The sequence below is a fragment of the Vulpes lagopus genome, chromosome 10 (genome assembly GCF_018345385.1).
Source record: "Vulpes lagopus strain Blue_001 chromosome 10, ASM1834538v1, whole genome shotgun sequence".
Lineage (NCBI taxonomy): Eukaryota > Metazoa > Chordata > Mammalia > Carnivora > Canidae > Vulpes > Vulpes lagopus.
In genome coordinates, this window is record NC_054833.1 from 9801954 (window position 1) to 9817287 (window position 15334).

A 15334-nucleotide genomic window follows, 5' to 3' on the forward strand; every position below is an offset into this window, starting at 1 on the left:
GTGCAACAGATCTCAAGAACCTTTTCTGGAGTTTAGTTTCCATTGCAAAACTAAAACTCTATATCCATTAAACAAGTTCCCACCCCTCCTTCCCTCCAACTCCGAGGAGCCACCATTCTATTTTCTGCACCTATGAGTTTGACTACTCGAGATACCTCATATAAATGAGATCATAGATACCTCTACATAAGTGGAATCATATGGTATTTGTCCTTTGGTGACTGGCTTATTTCACTCAGCAAAATATTCTCAGGGGATACTGACATGGTAGCATGGATCAGGATTTCCTTCTTTTTAAGGGTGAATAATATTCCCTTGTACATATACATCTCATTGTTTTCACTCATTCATCTAGTCAACACATTTGCTTCTACCTCTTGGCTATTGTGAATAATACTGCTGTAAACATGGGTGTACAAATACTTCTTCAAGATCCTGCTTTCAATTCTTTGGGTATATGCTCAGAAGTGGGATTGCTGGAATTCCATACTAGCTGCACCATTTTATATTCCCACCAGAATGCACAAGGGTGCCAATCTCCCCATATCATCACCCACCCTTGTCATTTTGGGTTTTTTAGTAGTAGTCATGTCCACGGAGAATAAGAGGGGAGAGTACTCACGTGAGTCTCCACATCGCCAGCAAGGATCCTACTCTTCTTTAAAAACTCTGCCACCATGCTGTTCATCAGCTTATCAAAGGCTTCCACGGAGGGTGCCACACCTTTGGAAGAAGCGCAGTTTGTCAGTGTCCTGGAGTTTAATGAAAAGCTGGTATTTCTTTGCCATAGGAACTATGGAAGCTTAATATCATTCACGCTGTTCTCATTCTTTTTACCAGGGCATTCATTCACTCAGGCAGTATTTATGAAACACTTCTCAAAGGCTCAAGAAAACGATACTTTGCTATTTTTCATCCGAGTAAGCACTTTCACCTACATATTAATTTATTTCTCCCCCAAACTCATGAGGTAAGTAGCATCAGTTTTACTGATGAAGAAATAGAGATGCAGAGCACATGACTTGACCAAAGCCATAGGTCAAATAAGAGGCAGATTTAAGAACTGACAAGCCTTATTGATCCAAAGCTGGTGTACTTTCTACTACACTGACCTGCCCAGGTGCTATACAACCTTGTAAACAGTTACTAAGATTACCTAGGACAATTAAAAGGCAATAATAAACTCTGGGCAAGTAGGAAAAGAACACAGGTGCCACACATTCTGTTCTGCCCTATCCTCAGTTCCTGGAGGAAGGAAGGGGAGTTGGGAGGCATGAAAAGGACTGTTGAGCTAACTCACATTAAGTTTTGATCTGGCAACTTACTGTCAAAACCCAAGTGACATCAGCCCAATCTGGCATGCTCTGCCTCTCTTTTCCTGCCTTAAACTAACAGATAAACTGTCTCAGTCCCAGATTTTGTGGCCCTAATATGGAGAAACTCAACCCTAGAGATAATTAAAATCCAAACCAGGAGCACCTGGGTGGCTCAGTTGGTTTAGCATCTGCCTTCGGCTCAGCTTATGATCCCATGGTCCTGGGATCAAGCCCCACATTGGGCTCCCTGCTCAGTGGGAAGTCTTTTTGTCCCTCTCCCTTTGCCCCTCCCCTACTCATGCTTTCTCACTCTCTTTCTCTCAAATAAAAAATAAATAAAATCTTTAAAAAAAATCCAAACCAAAACCTAGGATTCCCTTTCTCATACTGTACTGAAGTATCCATGCTCATAAACCTGTAGGATAAAGCTTCTGTCTTTTTCCTAGAGGCCCATTTCCACAGGCCCAGAGGGTGATGCAAACAGTTGTTGACAGTGTTGTGCACCTACAGCCTAACTTCTAAGCAGGCTCTTGAAGCTGAGTTACTGTAACATTCAAAATACAGTCCATACCAACTTCTGGAATGTAAAAGGGGGGCAAGCCCAAAGATTCCTTATAGATCCACTTGGAAGCAAATAAACCCATCTGTTGCAGGGGGAGACACCTCAGAAGTCTCTGCTATGTGTTTAAAGTGGGAGGTTTTAGAAATGCGACAAAGCACTCTACATAGCAAAAGGAGTGGTGATAAAAGGGACTATTTTCCAATTTTCTTTCATCACTCAGCTCTGCTCACACCTTCTCTGGGCAGCCTTTAATGACCTTTTTTCCCAAACTGCAGCTTGTGAGCATCCCTTAACCAAAGCATCTGTGGCCCTGAATAGTAATGCATGGAGACCAAAGATTCTGGAGGATCCTGACTGTATCTAATAATATTCTGACTATATGTATAATTCAGCTTAGATTTCTTTGCATATAATGTAGTACTTGTTACTTGGCAGGCATACAAAAATACTTCTTCAACTGTTGAGACAAACTTACCTGATTATCAGGGGGAGAAAGAAAGAAAATACATCAAAAAAACCAACATAGCACCAGTATCATAAGTAGGCAGTTCTCTGATTTGTGCACATTACAGATTTTGTAATGGTTCCATCTAAAGTTTCCTTTAAACTTAAGAATTAAAAAAAATATATTTATAACATCACTGTAATAATGATGTTTATATTTAGAGTAAGAGGTTGCCCTCAAGGACTTGTTAAAAATAGAATTTAGGGACACCTGGGTGATTCAGCGGTTGAGTGTCTGCTTTTGGCTCAGGGCGTGATCCCGGATTCCCAGGATCGAGTCCCACATGGGGCTCCTTCAATGGAGCCTGCTTCTCCTCCCTCTGCCTGTGTCTCTGCCTCTCTTTCTGTGTCTCTCATGAATAAATAAATAAAAATCTTTAAAAAACTAAAAATAGAATTTAGAAGATCATCAAAGCTCATTAAATTAAGAAATGAAAGTAATGCTATTTAAGATTAATAAAATGTTTTAAGGATGGGTATCATTTGGATATTTTGCTAATTATCCTGCTTACCAATAATCCTACTTCATTTCAAGTTGGATAAGAAATTGCTGGCTAAGTTGTTTTACAAGACCTTATTTTAATAACTGGTTTAGAATGATTTGCTATATTAGAAAATACTTGTTTAAATACATAAGTAATTTAATTATAGCCTTCCAATTTTGTTTAGCTAATTCATTTTCCCCGAAAATTATTTTTTCACAAAGAAAATACGAAGTGTAGTCCAGTACCTCCTGAAGCCTAAAGAGGTTCAAATTATTCCCCCCACTTCATTCAACAACACAGTCTTCTGAGAATTGGGATTTTAACTTTATTTTATGTATTTACAGATTTTCTCTCTGTGGTCAGCAATTGTAATTTGATCACCTGATGTCAAAGACATAAGGAAACCAAGTTACTGAAGCGAATATGAAAATATTTCCTTACAAATGAGGTTTACTGAATCTCATATACCAACTATATAGTTAACAAAAAGAGGCTTAAAATGAAATCACAGATGTGTCTCAGTTAATGTGGAAGAAACTTACAGGCCCCTGGCAGCCTCCCTTTAAACAACACCCCCTTTCAATTCATTCAAAGCATTTTAATTTTCATTATGTTCCGGGGGGGGGGGGGGGGGGGGGGGGGAAGACCAGCCTGTGCATTTGTGCTCACACAGTAATTTCTGTCCCAAGGCACAGCTCCAAATATGCCTGAAATTCTAGAAGCACCAATGTGGATCTTGCCTGGTGAAAGCTTTTTTTTTGAAGCCCCCATTCCCCAAGGCTTTTCCCAGCCCCCAAAGCCTGATAGGATTCAAAATGGGTCAGATAAAGAGGAAATGTACTTGACACAAGAATAGAGTTGCCAGATGAAATGCAGAGCCCCCGGTTACATTTGAATTTCAAATAAACAATGAATAAATTTTTAGAATAAGTGTGTACCATGCAGTATATCCCATGCAGTATTTGGAACACACTTATGCCAAAAAAAAAAAAAAAAAGTAGTCCATCTGAAATTCAAATGTGACTGGGTGTCCTGTATTTTTATTTTGTTAAATCTACAACCTCAGACAAGAAGGAATTAGAAAAATTACTGTCGATAACTTAAAGCGTTTGCCACATATGGGATCCTTAGTGTTAACTTCTTATGTTACATAGTTAGCTTTTTATGTCTGATCATATAATATTTTAAAATGTTTTTTAAAAATATCTATTTATTTATTATTTATTTATTTATTCACAAGAGACACACAGAGAGAGGCAGAGGGAGAAGCAGACTCCCTGCCAGGAGCCTGATACAGGACTTGATCCTTGGACCCCGGGATCATGACCTGAGCCCAGGGCAGACGCTCAACCACTGAGCCACCCAGGTGCCCCTAAACATTTTTTTTTTCAAGTGTGGCATGAGCATATAATTTTAAAGGCAAATTTGATTAGAAATAGGCACAGATAACTGGTAATTTTTGTGGATTATGCGTTGAAATATTTTTCTTTTCCCCTTTTCAGGGATGGCTTGCATCTGGTTAATGTCATGGTCACATATAAATGAAAGAGTATGAAAATTGCAGAAAGTCAATAAAAATATTTCTTGAAGGGCACCTGGGTGGCTCAGTCAGTTAAGTATCTGCCTTGGGTTCATGTCATGATCTCGGGGTCCTGGGATCGAGACCTGCATCAGGCTCCCTGCTCAGCAGAGAGTCTGCTTCTCCCTCTCCCTCTGCCTGCAGTTCACTCTGCTTATTCTCTCTCTCTCTCTCTTTCTCATTCTGTCAAATAAACAAATAAAATATTTTAAAAAATGTTTCTTGAGAACTAAGTGAGAAGGATAACATTAAGAGACCCTCACAGAGACCAGTAATGACAACAGTTTGTGTCCTACCTCCATTGACACCATTAATTTCCCCGAAGTCCCCAGGAGGCCGGTGTGACTCTGCAGACAGTACCTCCAGTCGGCCGACCACCCGCTCCAGTCGCTCCATCAGTCCCTGCATCTCTGCCATTCTAGAAAAACAGAAGACACAAACGGAGTCCGTGTGAATGTCGGGGAGGATTAGCAAGCTGACACCAGTAGACTTAACAGCATTGAGAAGGAAAATACAAATTGCTTGGAATGGCTTTCATTACCTGGAGAGTATTTCTCCAGAGCAGGAAAATAGGTAAAATTTCAAAAACATAAAATTTGGAACAAAAGAAACCCACAAAGTATATTGATCTTATTTTCCATTCAATTCAATGACATGTACATGTCCCATATATAATATACAAGAAATTCACTCCCGATGCCATTAACAAGTGTCTCCTTGGATGCGTCCTCCAGCTATGATACAATCTATGTCTAGCATATACTTAAAAGCCTGTGAACATATATCTCACAATTAATATTGCCAACTTCTACTAAAGGAACATATTTTAGCTACTTCCAATGATTCTTTCTCTACAAGTATAATGCTCCAGGGGATACTAAACCCACTGATAATTGCTTATTTACTCAATTATCTTAAGCCAAACAGCCCAGCTTGGGACTGGGCTGTTTATACAAGTTTATAAAACTTGGATCATTTAGCAGGCAAATGGGGTTTTACCTCCAAGAGCTAACTGTCTTCTACTTATCACTATCTTTAGTGTTTCTGTCGCTGGAATATTTTAGATTACAATTATTCTGAATGGTGGAGATTTTCATTTAAAATATTAAAAAATGCTTATTTCCTTTGGCTGCTGGTTATTTGTGGACAAAAATTTAATTCCAGGTGGGGTAGTTTCTAGAGACAGGAAGCTTCAGTAACCGAGCAGTCTCGGCTGGGATAAATTGGGTTTGATGCTGAGTAAGGGGATTGAGGATAAAAGTGGGGTTGGGTATCCATCCTTCCTGCTTCCAAATGTTTCTTAGAGAGCTACACTGAGAGCCTTAAAATTGCTGGCCCTTTAATGTAATGTTATGAAGGTGACCCCTGAGGAAGGGAACCCAATCTAATTTGGCCAGGCTCGTGAGATCCAGCTTAGAGGTACCCTAGCTCCCACCATACCAACCCATGGCTACTTTTGGCAAAAGCAGGCTGCTGCCCCAGAGAGAGTAAAACATGCCTCATCTTAAATTAGTGTCTGTAGTTCTCACTCTTGCAAACTTCCCAAGCACCATCTTGAGCTAAAGATCACTGACACGCTCCCATATCAGAGACGGTGCTGCCCCAGAGGGTGGGTAAATAGTTTTGCTCTAAGTAATATTTTTTACTTCTCCAAAGAAAAAAGTAATGCTTTTTATTTTTTTTTTTGCATTTTGTATTTCATTAGTTTTGAGCTTAAACATGATGATTTGCCACTGCCATTCTTAAAAGCAAGGTTATACTTATCAAAACACATGGATAGCTCTGTAATTCTGCATCCAAATGTCAGATGGTCATCAGATACGGATGGAGGAGTTCACTGTCTATTTTGGAAAGTCATCTCCTCCAAAACTGCCAGCAGCTACTCTTTCAAAATATGGGGCAGTATTCTCTGCACGGCTGAAATCAGCATCTAATCCCAAGAGGATTCAAAATTAGAAGTTTCTCATCTATTCTTTTCCTCTTAACGTCAGAGCTTTTGCTTCTACTGCAATTGAGAAAAAAAAGGGAAGAAGAAATTTAATTGAACCCTTTACGTAATCTTGCAAGGGAACTGGGTATCCTGTAGGTGGGTGAAGGCCATTTGAGAGATGATAAAAGCCCCTCAAATCTTTTAATAGTTGTCCATCTGTTCACAGTTATCTGCGTTCCCTGTTACTCAACTTGCCAAATGTTACTGCCATAGACCTAAGCCCATGCTAAGAAAAAAAAAATGTGTTTGCTTTGTTAGCGAGCTCCCGATGCCCCAACAGAGAGGCACCAACCACCTCCAGAGGCTCACAGTGCTGTTTCAGAGGGCCTGTTACATTTCACACTTAGGACGACTGTCCCTGACTGTGGCTTAATCAGCCTCCCTGACAAGACTCAAACTCACACTATCTAATAGCGCTCCATATGTTGAGAGACAATAGGAGTTAGCCCACAAACTGCAGGGCTGGGCTGATTGGTATGGAATGCAGTCTAGAAGCGAATCAGATGTCACTTCATGTAAAATCACCATGGCCTGGAGTCTTGTCACAGCCTCTTAAGAGATCAAAATACAGCTCACGCAAGGGAGCTGGAAAGATGCCTCTGGGTTTAAAATTTTAGAGCAGTTTCCGAGAGAAGCAGAAGAACAAATAAAAGAAAGAATGCACCAAAATATCAAAAATATACGTGTTAGTATTCCCAGGGAGGATGAGGGGGTCCAGGATGGCTGTACCCTCTTCTCCCAAAAATGCACACACATGCTTCTCCTCACATGTGCCCTCAGCTGTTATCCTGGCTCTCAAGAATGAAGAAAGAACAGAGCAGCAGATTCTCCAAATTCTTCCCAGGCAGTCCCATTCGCCTTGGTTTTTCAAAGTGGATTGAGCCAAGTTTTCATGAAGAAGTGGGAGCCAGGAATTAAGAATTAGGCTGAGGAATGGGATAGGGCAGAGGATGTAGACAATAAGGTCAGGGTAAGGAATGAGTCAGAGCCAAGTGGAGAGACAGATGGGCTTGGACCAGGACACCAACAGAAGAGGGGGATATAAGATGGCTGGACGTAAGATGTTCTAAGAATCAGACGAGAAGTAGAGGGAAGCCAGACACACAGATGGACAGATGATCGAGAGCCTAGGTCAGGGGTACCTGGGTGGCTCAGTCAGTTGAGGGTTATGGTCTCAGGGTCAGGAAACCGAGCCCTGCATTGGGTTCCATGCTCAGTGGGGGGTCTGCTTGGGATTCTCTCTCTCCCTTTGCCCTCTCCCTGCCCCTCTCTTTCTTTCTCCCTCTCTCTAAAATAAATTTTAAAAAAAAGAAAGAAAGAAAAAAGAGCCTAGGTCAGATGATGAGGCTCAAACTTAGCCTCCACTATCCAGTCCTCCTTTTCAGGCAGAAGTCAACCCCAAGATGAGGTCTCCTATAACCTCTGGATTAGAGTAAATAAACACAATTATCTGGCTGGGTATGACATTGGATGGAAAGAAAAAGGGGGAGGAATATAGAAATTCATGACTTCCTCCTTCTAATGATCTGTCTTAGGGAATTATACTTGAGGTGAATTCCTTGTTTTATATTAATTTGGGCATATTCTTTTTTGAGCTCCTGTGTAATAGGAAGTGTAACTCATCATGTTTGTCTTTTTTTTTTTCTCATTTGAATTTTCCCCTTTTAAAGTTTAGCTTTTTATTATTTTTTTTTAAGATTTTATTTATTTATTTCAGAGACAGAGAGAGACAGAGCACAGTGGGGTGGTGGGGTGGAGGGAGAGGGAGAAGCAGACTCCCCACTGAGCAGGGATCCTGATGTGGGGCTCGATCCCAAGACCCTGAGATCATGACCTAAGCCAAAGGCAGATGCTTAACCAACTCAGCCACCCAGGTGCCCCTAAAGTTTAACTTTTAAACATGCACAGAATTTAAAGAGTCAACAGTTCTGCAAGGCTTATTCCAAACACACAACAGTCCCCTGCCTGCCCTCTTCCATTTTGTAGTGAGAATCAACCGATTTCCATTATTTGAGCTACTGCATTCGGTAATTACCTCCTCCAGGCTTCTTTCTTGATGTCTAGTTTCTCTTCCAGGCTAAGCATTCTCCACTGAGTTCCCACCCAAATGAAGAGGGTTTACATTCTTCTTGCCTAATCCCTACCAACACATGCATGCATACTTTCTTCTGCCCCAACACTGTTGTGTCACAATTTCTGTGTGACCAATCATCAATGTCAACACAATTATGACTATTCACAGCTGAGTCCTGACGTAGCCTATGATTAGTCTCCATTTTGTTGTTGCTGCTGTTTGCAAACCTGTTTTCCTGCAGCCATGTGGTTCAGCTTCTCAGTTTTCTACATACTTAAAAGTTCTTTATCTCCGAGCTCTTCTCCCAGTTGTGTAAGTCCCCTTTCAAGCGAGCCAAAACATGGAATGCCATGAAGTCTTTCTTCTCAGAGGTGATCTCTTCCGGAGTCACTCTGAGTGCAGGTGTGCTCTCTGTAGGCCTGCAGCGCCTCTGGGACCAGAGACCTCCCTATATCTTCACCCTGGGCCTCCTCTCCTCTCTCTCTTGCATAGTATTACCTGCTTTTTGAATTCTATATCCTCCTCTTTCTTGGTGTGCTTCCTTACCGGTTTTAATTTCAGAGCACTGTCTTCTGAAAAAGTACACGAAAGGACTTTTTTTTTTTTTTTTTTTTTTTTGAGAACTTGCAAGTCGGAAAATATCTTTATTTTGCCCTCACACTTGATTGATGGTTTGGCTGAGTCTGGAATTCCAGGCAGAAAGTCTTCCTCAGAATTTTCAAGGCACTGCTTCATCGTGCTCTGGCTTCCTAGGTTATTGTTGAGAGGTCCAAAGCCATTCCGATTCTCTGATTCTTCATCCTTTTGACATAACTTATGTTTTCCTTTCTGGAGGAAGTTTTTGGGGAAGTTTCACAATGATCAACCTCATGGTTGAGCACATATTTTTAGTTTAGTTTTGTTTTGTTTTAAGTAGGATCCACACCCAGTGCAGAACCCAATGCAAAACCTAACATGGAGCCTAATGCAGGGCCGGAATTCATGACCCTGAGATCAAGACTGGAGCCTAGGGGATCCCTGGGTGGCGCAGCGGTTTAGCGCCTGCCTTTGGCCCAGGGCGCGATCCTGGAGACCTGGGATCGAGTCCCACATCGGGCTCCCGGTGCATGGAGCCTGCTTCTCCCTCTGCCTGTGTCTCTGCCTCTGTCTGTCTGTCTCTCTCTCTCTCTCTGACTATAATAAATAAATAAATAAATAAATAAATAAAAATTAAAAAAAAAAAAAGACTGGAGCCTAAATTGAGTCAGATGCTTAAATGACTGAGCCACCCAGGTGCCCCTCAAATGTTTTCTTTATAAATGATTTTCAAGAAGTGTGAGAAAGATAGGAAAATGGTCATTGTATATTATATCTCTGAGTTTAGAAACTACATATTGGGTTTGTTCTTGTTTTTTTCAAATAAAGTAGTTAGGCTTCTAAATATTTAAACAATTTAAACTCCTTTTGCAGCAACCGCACACATTTGCAAATATTTCATACATTTCAGTAAGAATACAGCCAGTCAGTATTCTCTCACATACTGCCTTGAAATAATATGCATTTAAAAATTATTTTTTGCCTCACTGGTCATTTTATAAAACTCATCCTTAAGGTACAGAGATTCAGCTCCTAATGCTAATTTTATGTCCAATGTTCTGCCAATAAGCAATGGTTATTTTAAAACAGTAAGAAAGATAGCATTCCTATTCTTTCCTGTGGTAGTTTCCAGAAAAGGAGAGTTCCCCACACCTACAAACATTTTATAAGGTCTCATCATTTTGTGTGTTTTTTTAAAGTAGTTTCCATGCCTGAACCCACAACCCTGAGATCAAGACTTGAGCTGAAATCAAGAGTCGGACTCTTAACTCACTGAGCTACCCAGATGTCCTGCCACCAAGATTTCTAAGAAAAGTTTTCTCAAGATCACATGTAATGGTTACTATAAAATGAACATTTTAGCGGCACCTGCATGGCTCAGTCAGTTGTGTCTGCCTTTGGTTCAGGTCATGATCCCAGGGTCTGGGATCAAGCCCCACGGCTAGGTCCCTGCTTGAGAGGAGCCTGCTTCTCCCTCTCCGTCTGGCCCTCCCCTCCTTCCTGTGCACACACACACACACACACACACAAACACACACTCTCTCTCTCTCAAATAAATCAATAAAATCTTTAAATAAGTAAATAAATAAAATGAAAATTTTGGTATGAAATTAGTTTTTTAGTCACATATGTTCCCCCAAACATTAAAAAAAATTTCAGAAATAATCAACATATATAGTGTATTAGTCCTAGGTGAACCACATAATTATTTGGTATATATATACAATAGTCCTCCTTTATCCAACAGGGATACATTTCAAGACCCTCAGTGGAAGCCTGGAATTGCAGACAATATCAAACTTTATATATACTATGTTTTTCTCCTGTATATCCATACCTATGATAAAGTTTAATTTATATATAAGGCATAGTAAGAGATTAACATTAATAATAAAATAGAACAATTATAACAATATGCTATATTGTAATGAAAGGTATGTAAATATGACCTTCCTCTATCTCAAAATATTTTCTCATACCATACCCCACCCTCCTTGTGATGATGGGAGGTGATGAAATGCCTACGTGATGAGATGAAGTGAGGTGAATAACGCAGGCACCATGACGAGAGCGTAAGACTACTAATGACCTTGTGGCATCAGAAAGAGCATCACCTACTTTCCCACCACGACTGACCACAGGTAACTGAAACCTTGGATAAGGGGTGACTACTGTACATTGCAAAATGACCCCCACAATAAGCTCAATTAACCATCACCACACTTAGTTACAAGGTTTTTCCTCGTGGCAAGAACTTTTAGGATCTACTTTCTTGGCAACTTTCAAATACACAACACAGTACTGTTAACGATAGTCATCATGCTGAACATTACAACCCCAGGACTTATTTATCCTATAACTGGAGGTTCCTACGTATTTTTATAATGACTCGTTTGCTTTTAAATAGTGCTCTGCTAAGGAGACAAGCACAGTTTCTGTGGAATCATGTTTGGAAGACAATACTCCTTCATCCTTCCTATTTTCTCATCCAAATCATCTTGTGCTCAGTGGTAAGTGTTCTGGTAAGATCTAACTACTTAGTCTAACCAGTATAAAAAGCAGTTTTCATAGCTGCATTGAAAACCGACATCCCAGAGTAGAGAGTAGTGATAAGCCCAGAACAACAGCCTACTTGTCTATGTTACACTCTCGGTATCTATAAGACACTCTGCTCAATTAAACTACTGTCTCGTGCTATCTTTTCTGCTAGCACATGCACACCTTGCGTCCCAGAGACAAGTCTGAGCCCCTCATGGGCTGAGGTACCACCTTTTACTCTTCTCCCATCTCCCGCTGAGTCTTGCCTGCTGCCGCGTACATAGGGAATTCTATAAATATTTTTTGATTGACTAATTAATTGGCTACCCCTCACCGCCTTTCCCTTGCCTGCCCACTCACTGGCATAATCCCAGATCAGGTGGCAAGCCAAATTTTCACAGGAGCAGCTTCCATTTAGAAGAAGACCCTGGGTTAGTTTTTCCCACTTAAAACCACAGAGGCTTCCTCTCAAGATTCACAAGAGACCCTTGCTCTCTGGACTGCGAACCTGGGGTTTTCCCCAGCTCCTCTTCTCTTCGGGATTTCAAGATTTTTAAAACTCCACATTGTCCAAAGGGTTTTGTAAATTCCTCACAGCAAGTTCATAAAACAAGCCAGGGAGAACCCTACTGTGGTAACATTTCTGTGTTAACAACGGTTGGGTCTTCCAGGTTCAAGACTGCTGGTGGAAGTCCTCCTCACTAGGCCAAAGGTGCAGAGATCATTGTGGTGAGCGTTTCTCCCTTAACTCTATGATGAAGACCCAGGTTCAAGGGCTTCCAAAGATCATGAGTCAAAGCTGAAACTTGTGACAGGAGATGGAAGACTTTCTAAACTTTTCTCATGATGAGACTGGGAAGTTGGCTTCCATGTGAGCTCTCTCGAAACAGTAAAGTCACAACGGACTACTTTCTCTATGAATCCACCCAAATTAAAAAAAAAAAAAACAAATTCTCGAACTATCATCAAACCCGGCTGCCTTAGAGGTTAATTTCTCCTTATCATGACTACAACAGTTACCTTCTTTCTTTCCTCCAGGAGCTACCAATCACTGGGGGAAGGAATTGTGTGGTTTGCTATCACTGATGGGGTAACAGGATGTGTAGAAGAAATAACCATGGTCTTCAGTCCTTCATTCATTGACTGGCTCACTGAATATGCTGGTTTCATTCATGCAGTTAGTTTCCACTATCTGCCAAACACAATGCACATGATGGGTAGAAAATTAAGGGGCATTAAAATATATTTATTTCTTGCCCAGCCATCTAGGGAGGGGCTGGAAACAGACCCTGCTCAATCAAGCCAGGGAGTTGTTTTTCTAAGAGATATGCTTGCATTGCCAACATGCCTCCTTTATAGCTTCTGTTTACTCTCCTATGGATCATTTCTGGGGCCAGCTTCTCACCAAACAGGGAAAAAAAAAAGCCAACATTTTCTTTTTATTGCAAAGAAGTTTAACGAGTCTCTGAATTTATTTTTAAAGTTTATTTATTTATTTATTTATTTATTTATTTATTTATTTATTCACAAGAGACCCATAGAGAGAGGCAGAGACCTAGGCAGAGGAAGAGGCAGGCTCCCTATGGGGACTTGATCCCCGGACCCCAGGATCATGACCTTGGCCAAAGGCAGATGCTCAACCACCGAAGTGCCTCAAGTCTCTGAATTTTGAAACAGGAAAACCAGAATGGGAAAGATCAGGGAATCACACAAATAAAAGAACACCTTACATTTTTTACAAAACCGGAAAAAACATACAAGCTCCTGATCAGCCAATGGATTCCTCCAAAGCCTCTTAGTAAGGTCCCAGGGCAGAGAAAAAAGGCAAGCTGTCTTCAGCTGGACTTGCAAAAGGACCTCACCCCAGCCTTCTACACCTCAGCTGGTTCCTAAGACCCAGTCACAGAGACAAGTCATGCCTTCCCAAACATGTCCCCCTCCCCCACCGCTCCTCTCCTGTGCCACCGTTCTGCTGCTCCCACTGCCTCAATGGTCCTGCTCGGCACTGCTGCACCCATACTCTACATCTTAACTCCTCCGAAAGGCTGCACCATGTCCCCAGATCAGAGGTAGCCTCTCTTTACCACCTGCCATTTACTCCTTGTCATCACCACCAAATTCAGAGTGGGGTACAGGAGGGTAAAATAAACAACCACTCGTAGAGAGGACAACCCCCTTTCCATCTGCCCTCACCACTCTGCTCCTATCACTTCTCGGGAGCCTCCTTGATTTGTCTTGTGACACAAATATTTCTCCTCTAAGTGGGAATCTGAAGATAAGAGGCAAGGACTCATAGCCCACTATAGTGGAAAAAGTGTTTTGGCATCAGAGAACCTTAATTTGAGAGTCCAGCCCCTTAACTGACAGCCTACATTGCCCTGGGCAGATGACTTAACCCATCTGAGGCTCAATTTACTATCTTCTAATACACGAATTCATCCCTCCTTCTTCATTTGCTGACTTAAGGAAACTGTGCAAATGTGTTTCGAGCTGTGTTCTGCGCTGGCTGCCAGGGCCACACAGATGAGACACAGATTCCTCAGCGGGCCATGATCTCCTTCAGGAACAGACAGTTGGGCAGCCGGGGACAGTCCAGCACTCCAGGACACCAGGCAGCAGGGAACTGGGCCATTTAGCAGGGAAGAACCCAGTGGGAACTGAGGCCACGGGGGAAGTCTAAGTATATCTTGAAGGCTGGCTCTGTGCCCTGACTTGGGGTGCTGGTGCTGGTGCTGGGTAAGGACAGAGCCATAAAATTGTAAGAGTCTGAATGTTGAGTGGGACCAGGACAGATCCCTATTTCATTTTCCCATCATGAAGTGTGAACTCTCTTAGCTAAAGGTGAGGCAAAGACCCTTTGCCGAAAACAAGCTCCCTCCCCTAACTCACTCCATGACCCTTCCTAAGCTTCCATGCTGTTGGGGACATCTTTCTTTTTTGTGTCCCCACATTGCCCTTTTGCTCTTGTTTAGCCTATGGAGGAGGTGTGGGTCAAATGGATGTTTCTAGGAGGTCCCCAAGGGCCACTGGAAAAAGAACCATGGAGACTCCACTGGCTAGGATACCATAGCCTGGGAAGGGTTTCCATGGACCTTCTGTCCCTCCATAAAATATACATGCTGCTCTCCTTGGGTGCAGAATATATAAAGAACTCTTACAACTCAAAAATAAGAAAAATACTCCCAACTTAAAATTGGCCAAAATATTTGACTAGACATTTTCCCAGCGAAAATATGCAAAGAGCCAGCAGGATATAGGAATATGCTCAACATCAATACTAATCACGGAAATGCAAATCAAACAAACCCACAAGGAGATACCACTTCGCATCCACGAGGATGGCCATCACCAAGAAGACAGATAGTAACAAGTGCCAGTGAGGAAGTGGGGAAATCAGAAGCTTCCTACACTCCCGTGGGAAGGTAAAATGGTGCAGCTGCTATGGAAACAGTTTGGAGGTTTCTTAAAAAGTCAAGTATACATTTGCTGTGTGACCCAGCCATTCCACTGATAGCTATCTACTCAAGGGCAATGTATGTCCACAGGTGCAAATGTTCATGGCATCATCATTCATAATAGCCAAAACATGAGAAGAAACAGCCTATAAGTCCATCAGCTGATGAATGGATAAACAAAATGTATCCATACAACAGAATATTATTCAGCAAGAAAAAGAAAAACAAAAGAAGTACTGATACATTCTACAACAT

General features: G+C 41.6%; 1 protein-coding gene across 1 annotated transcript in view; it reads right to left on the reverse strand.

Annotated features, from left to right (window-relative positions):
• CAP2 (cyclase associated actin cytoskeleton regulatory protein 2) overlaps nucleotides 1-15334 on the reverse strand; it is a 146474-nt gene that overhangs the window by 116953 nt on the left and 14187 nt on the right. The window contains exons 2-3 of the mRNA XM_041771023.1: nucleotides 4743-4864; nucleotides 623-723 (exon numbers count right to left, since the gene is read on the reverse strand). Of these exons, the coding sequence (XP_041626957.1) occupies nucleotides 623-723; nucleotides 4743-4863 (222 nt within the window). The 5' untranslated portion in view covers nucleotide 4864. The remainder of the gene's footprint in view (nucleotides 1-622; nucleotides 724-4742; nucleotides 4865-15334) is intronic.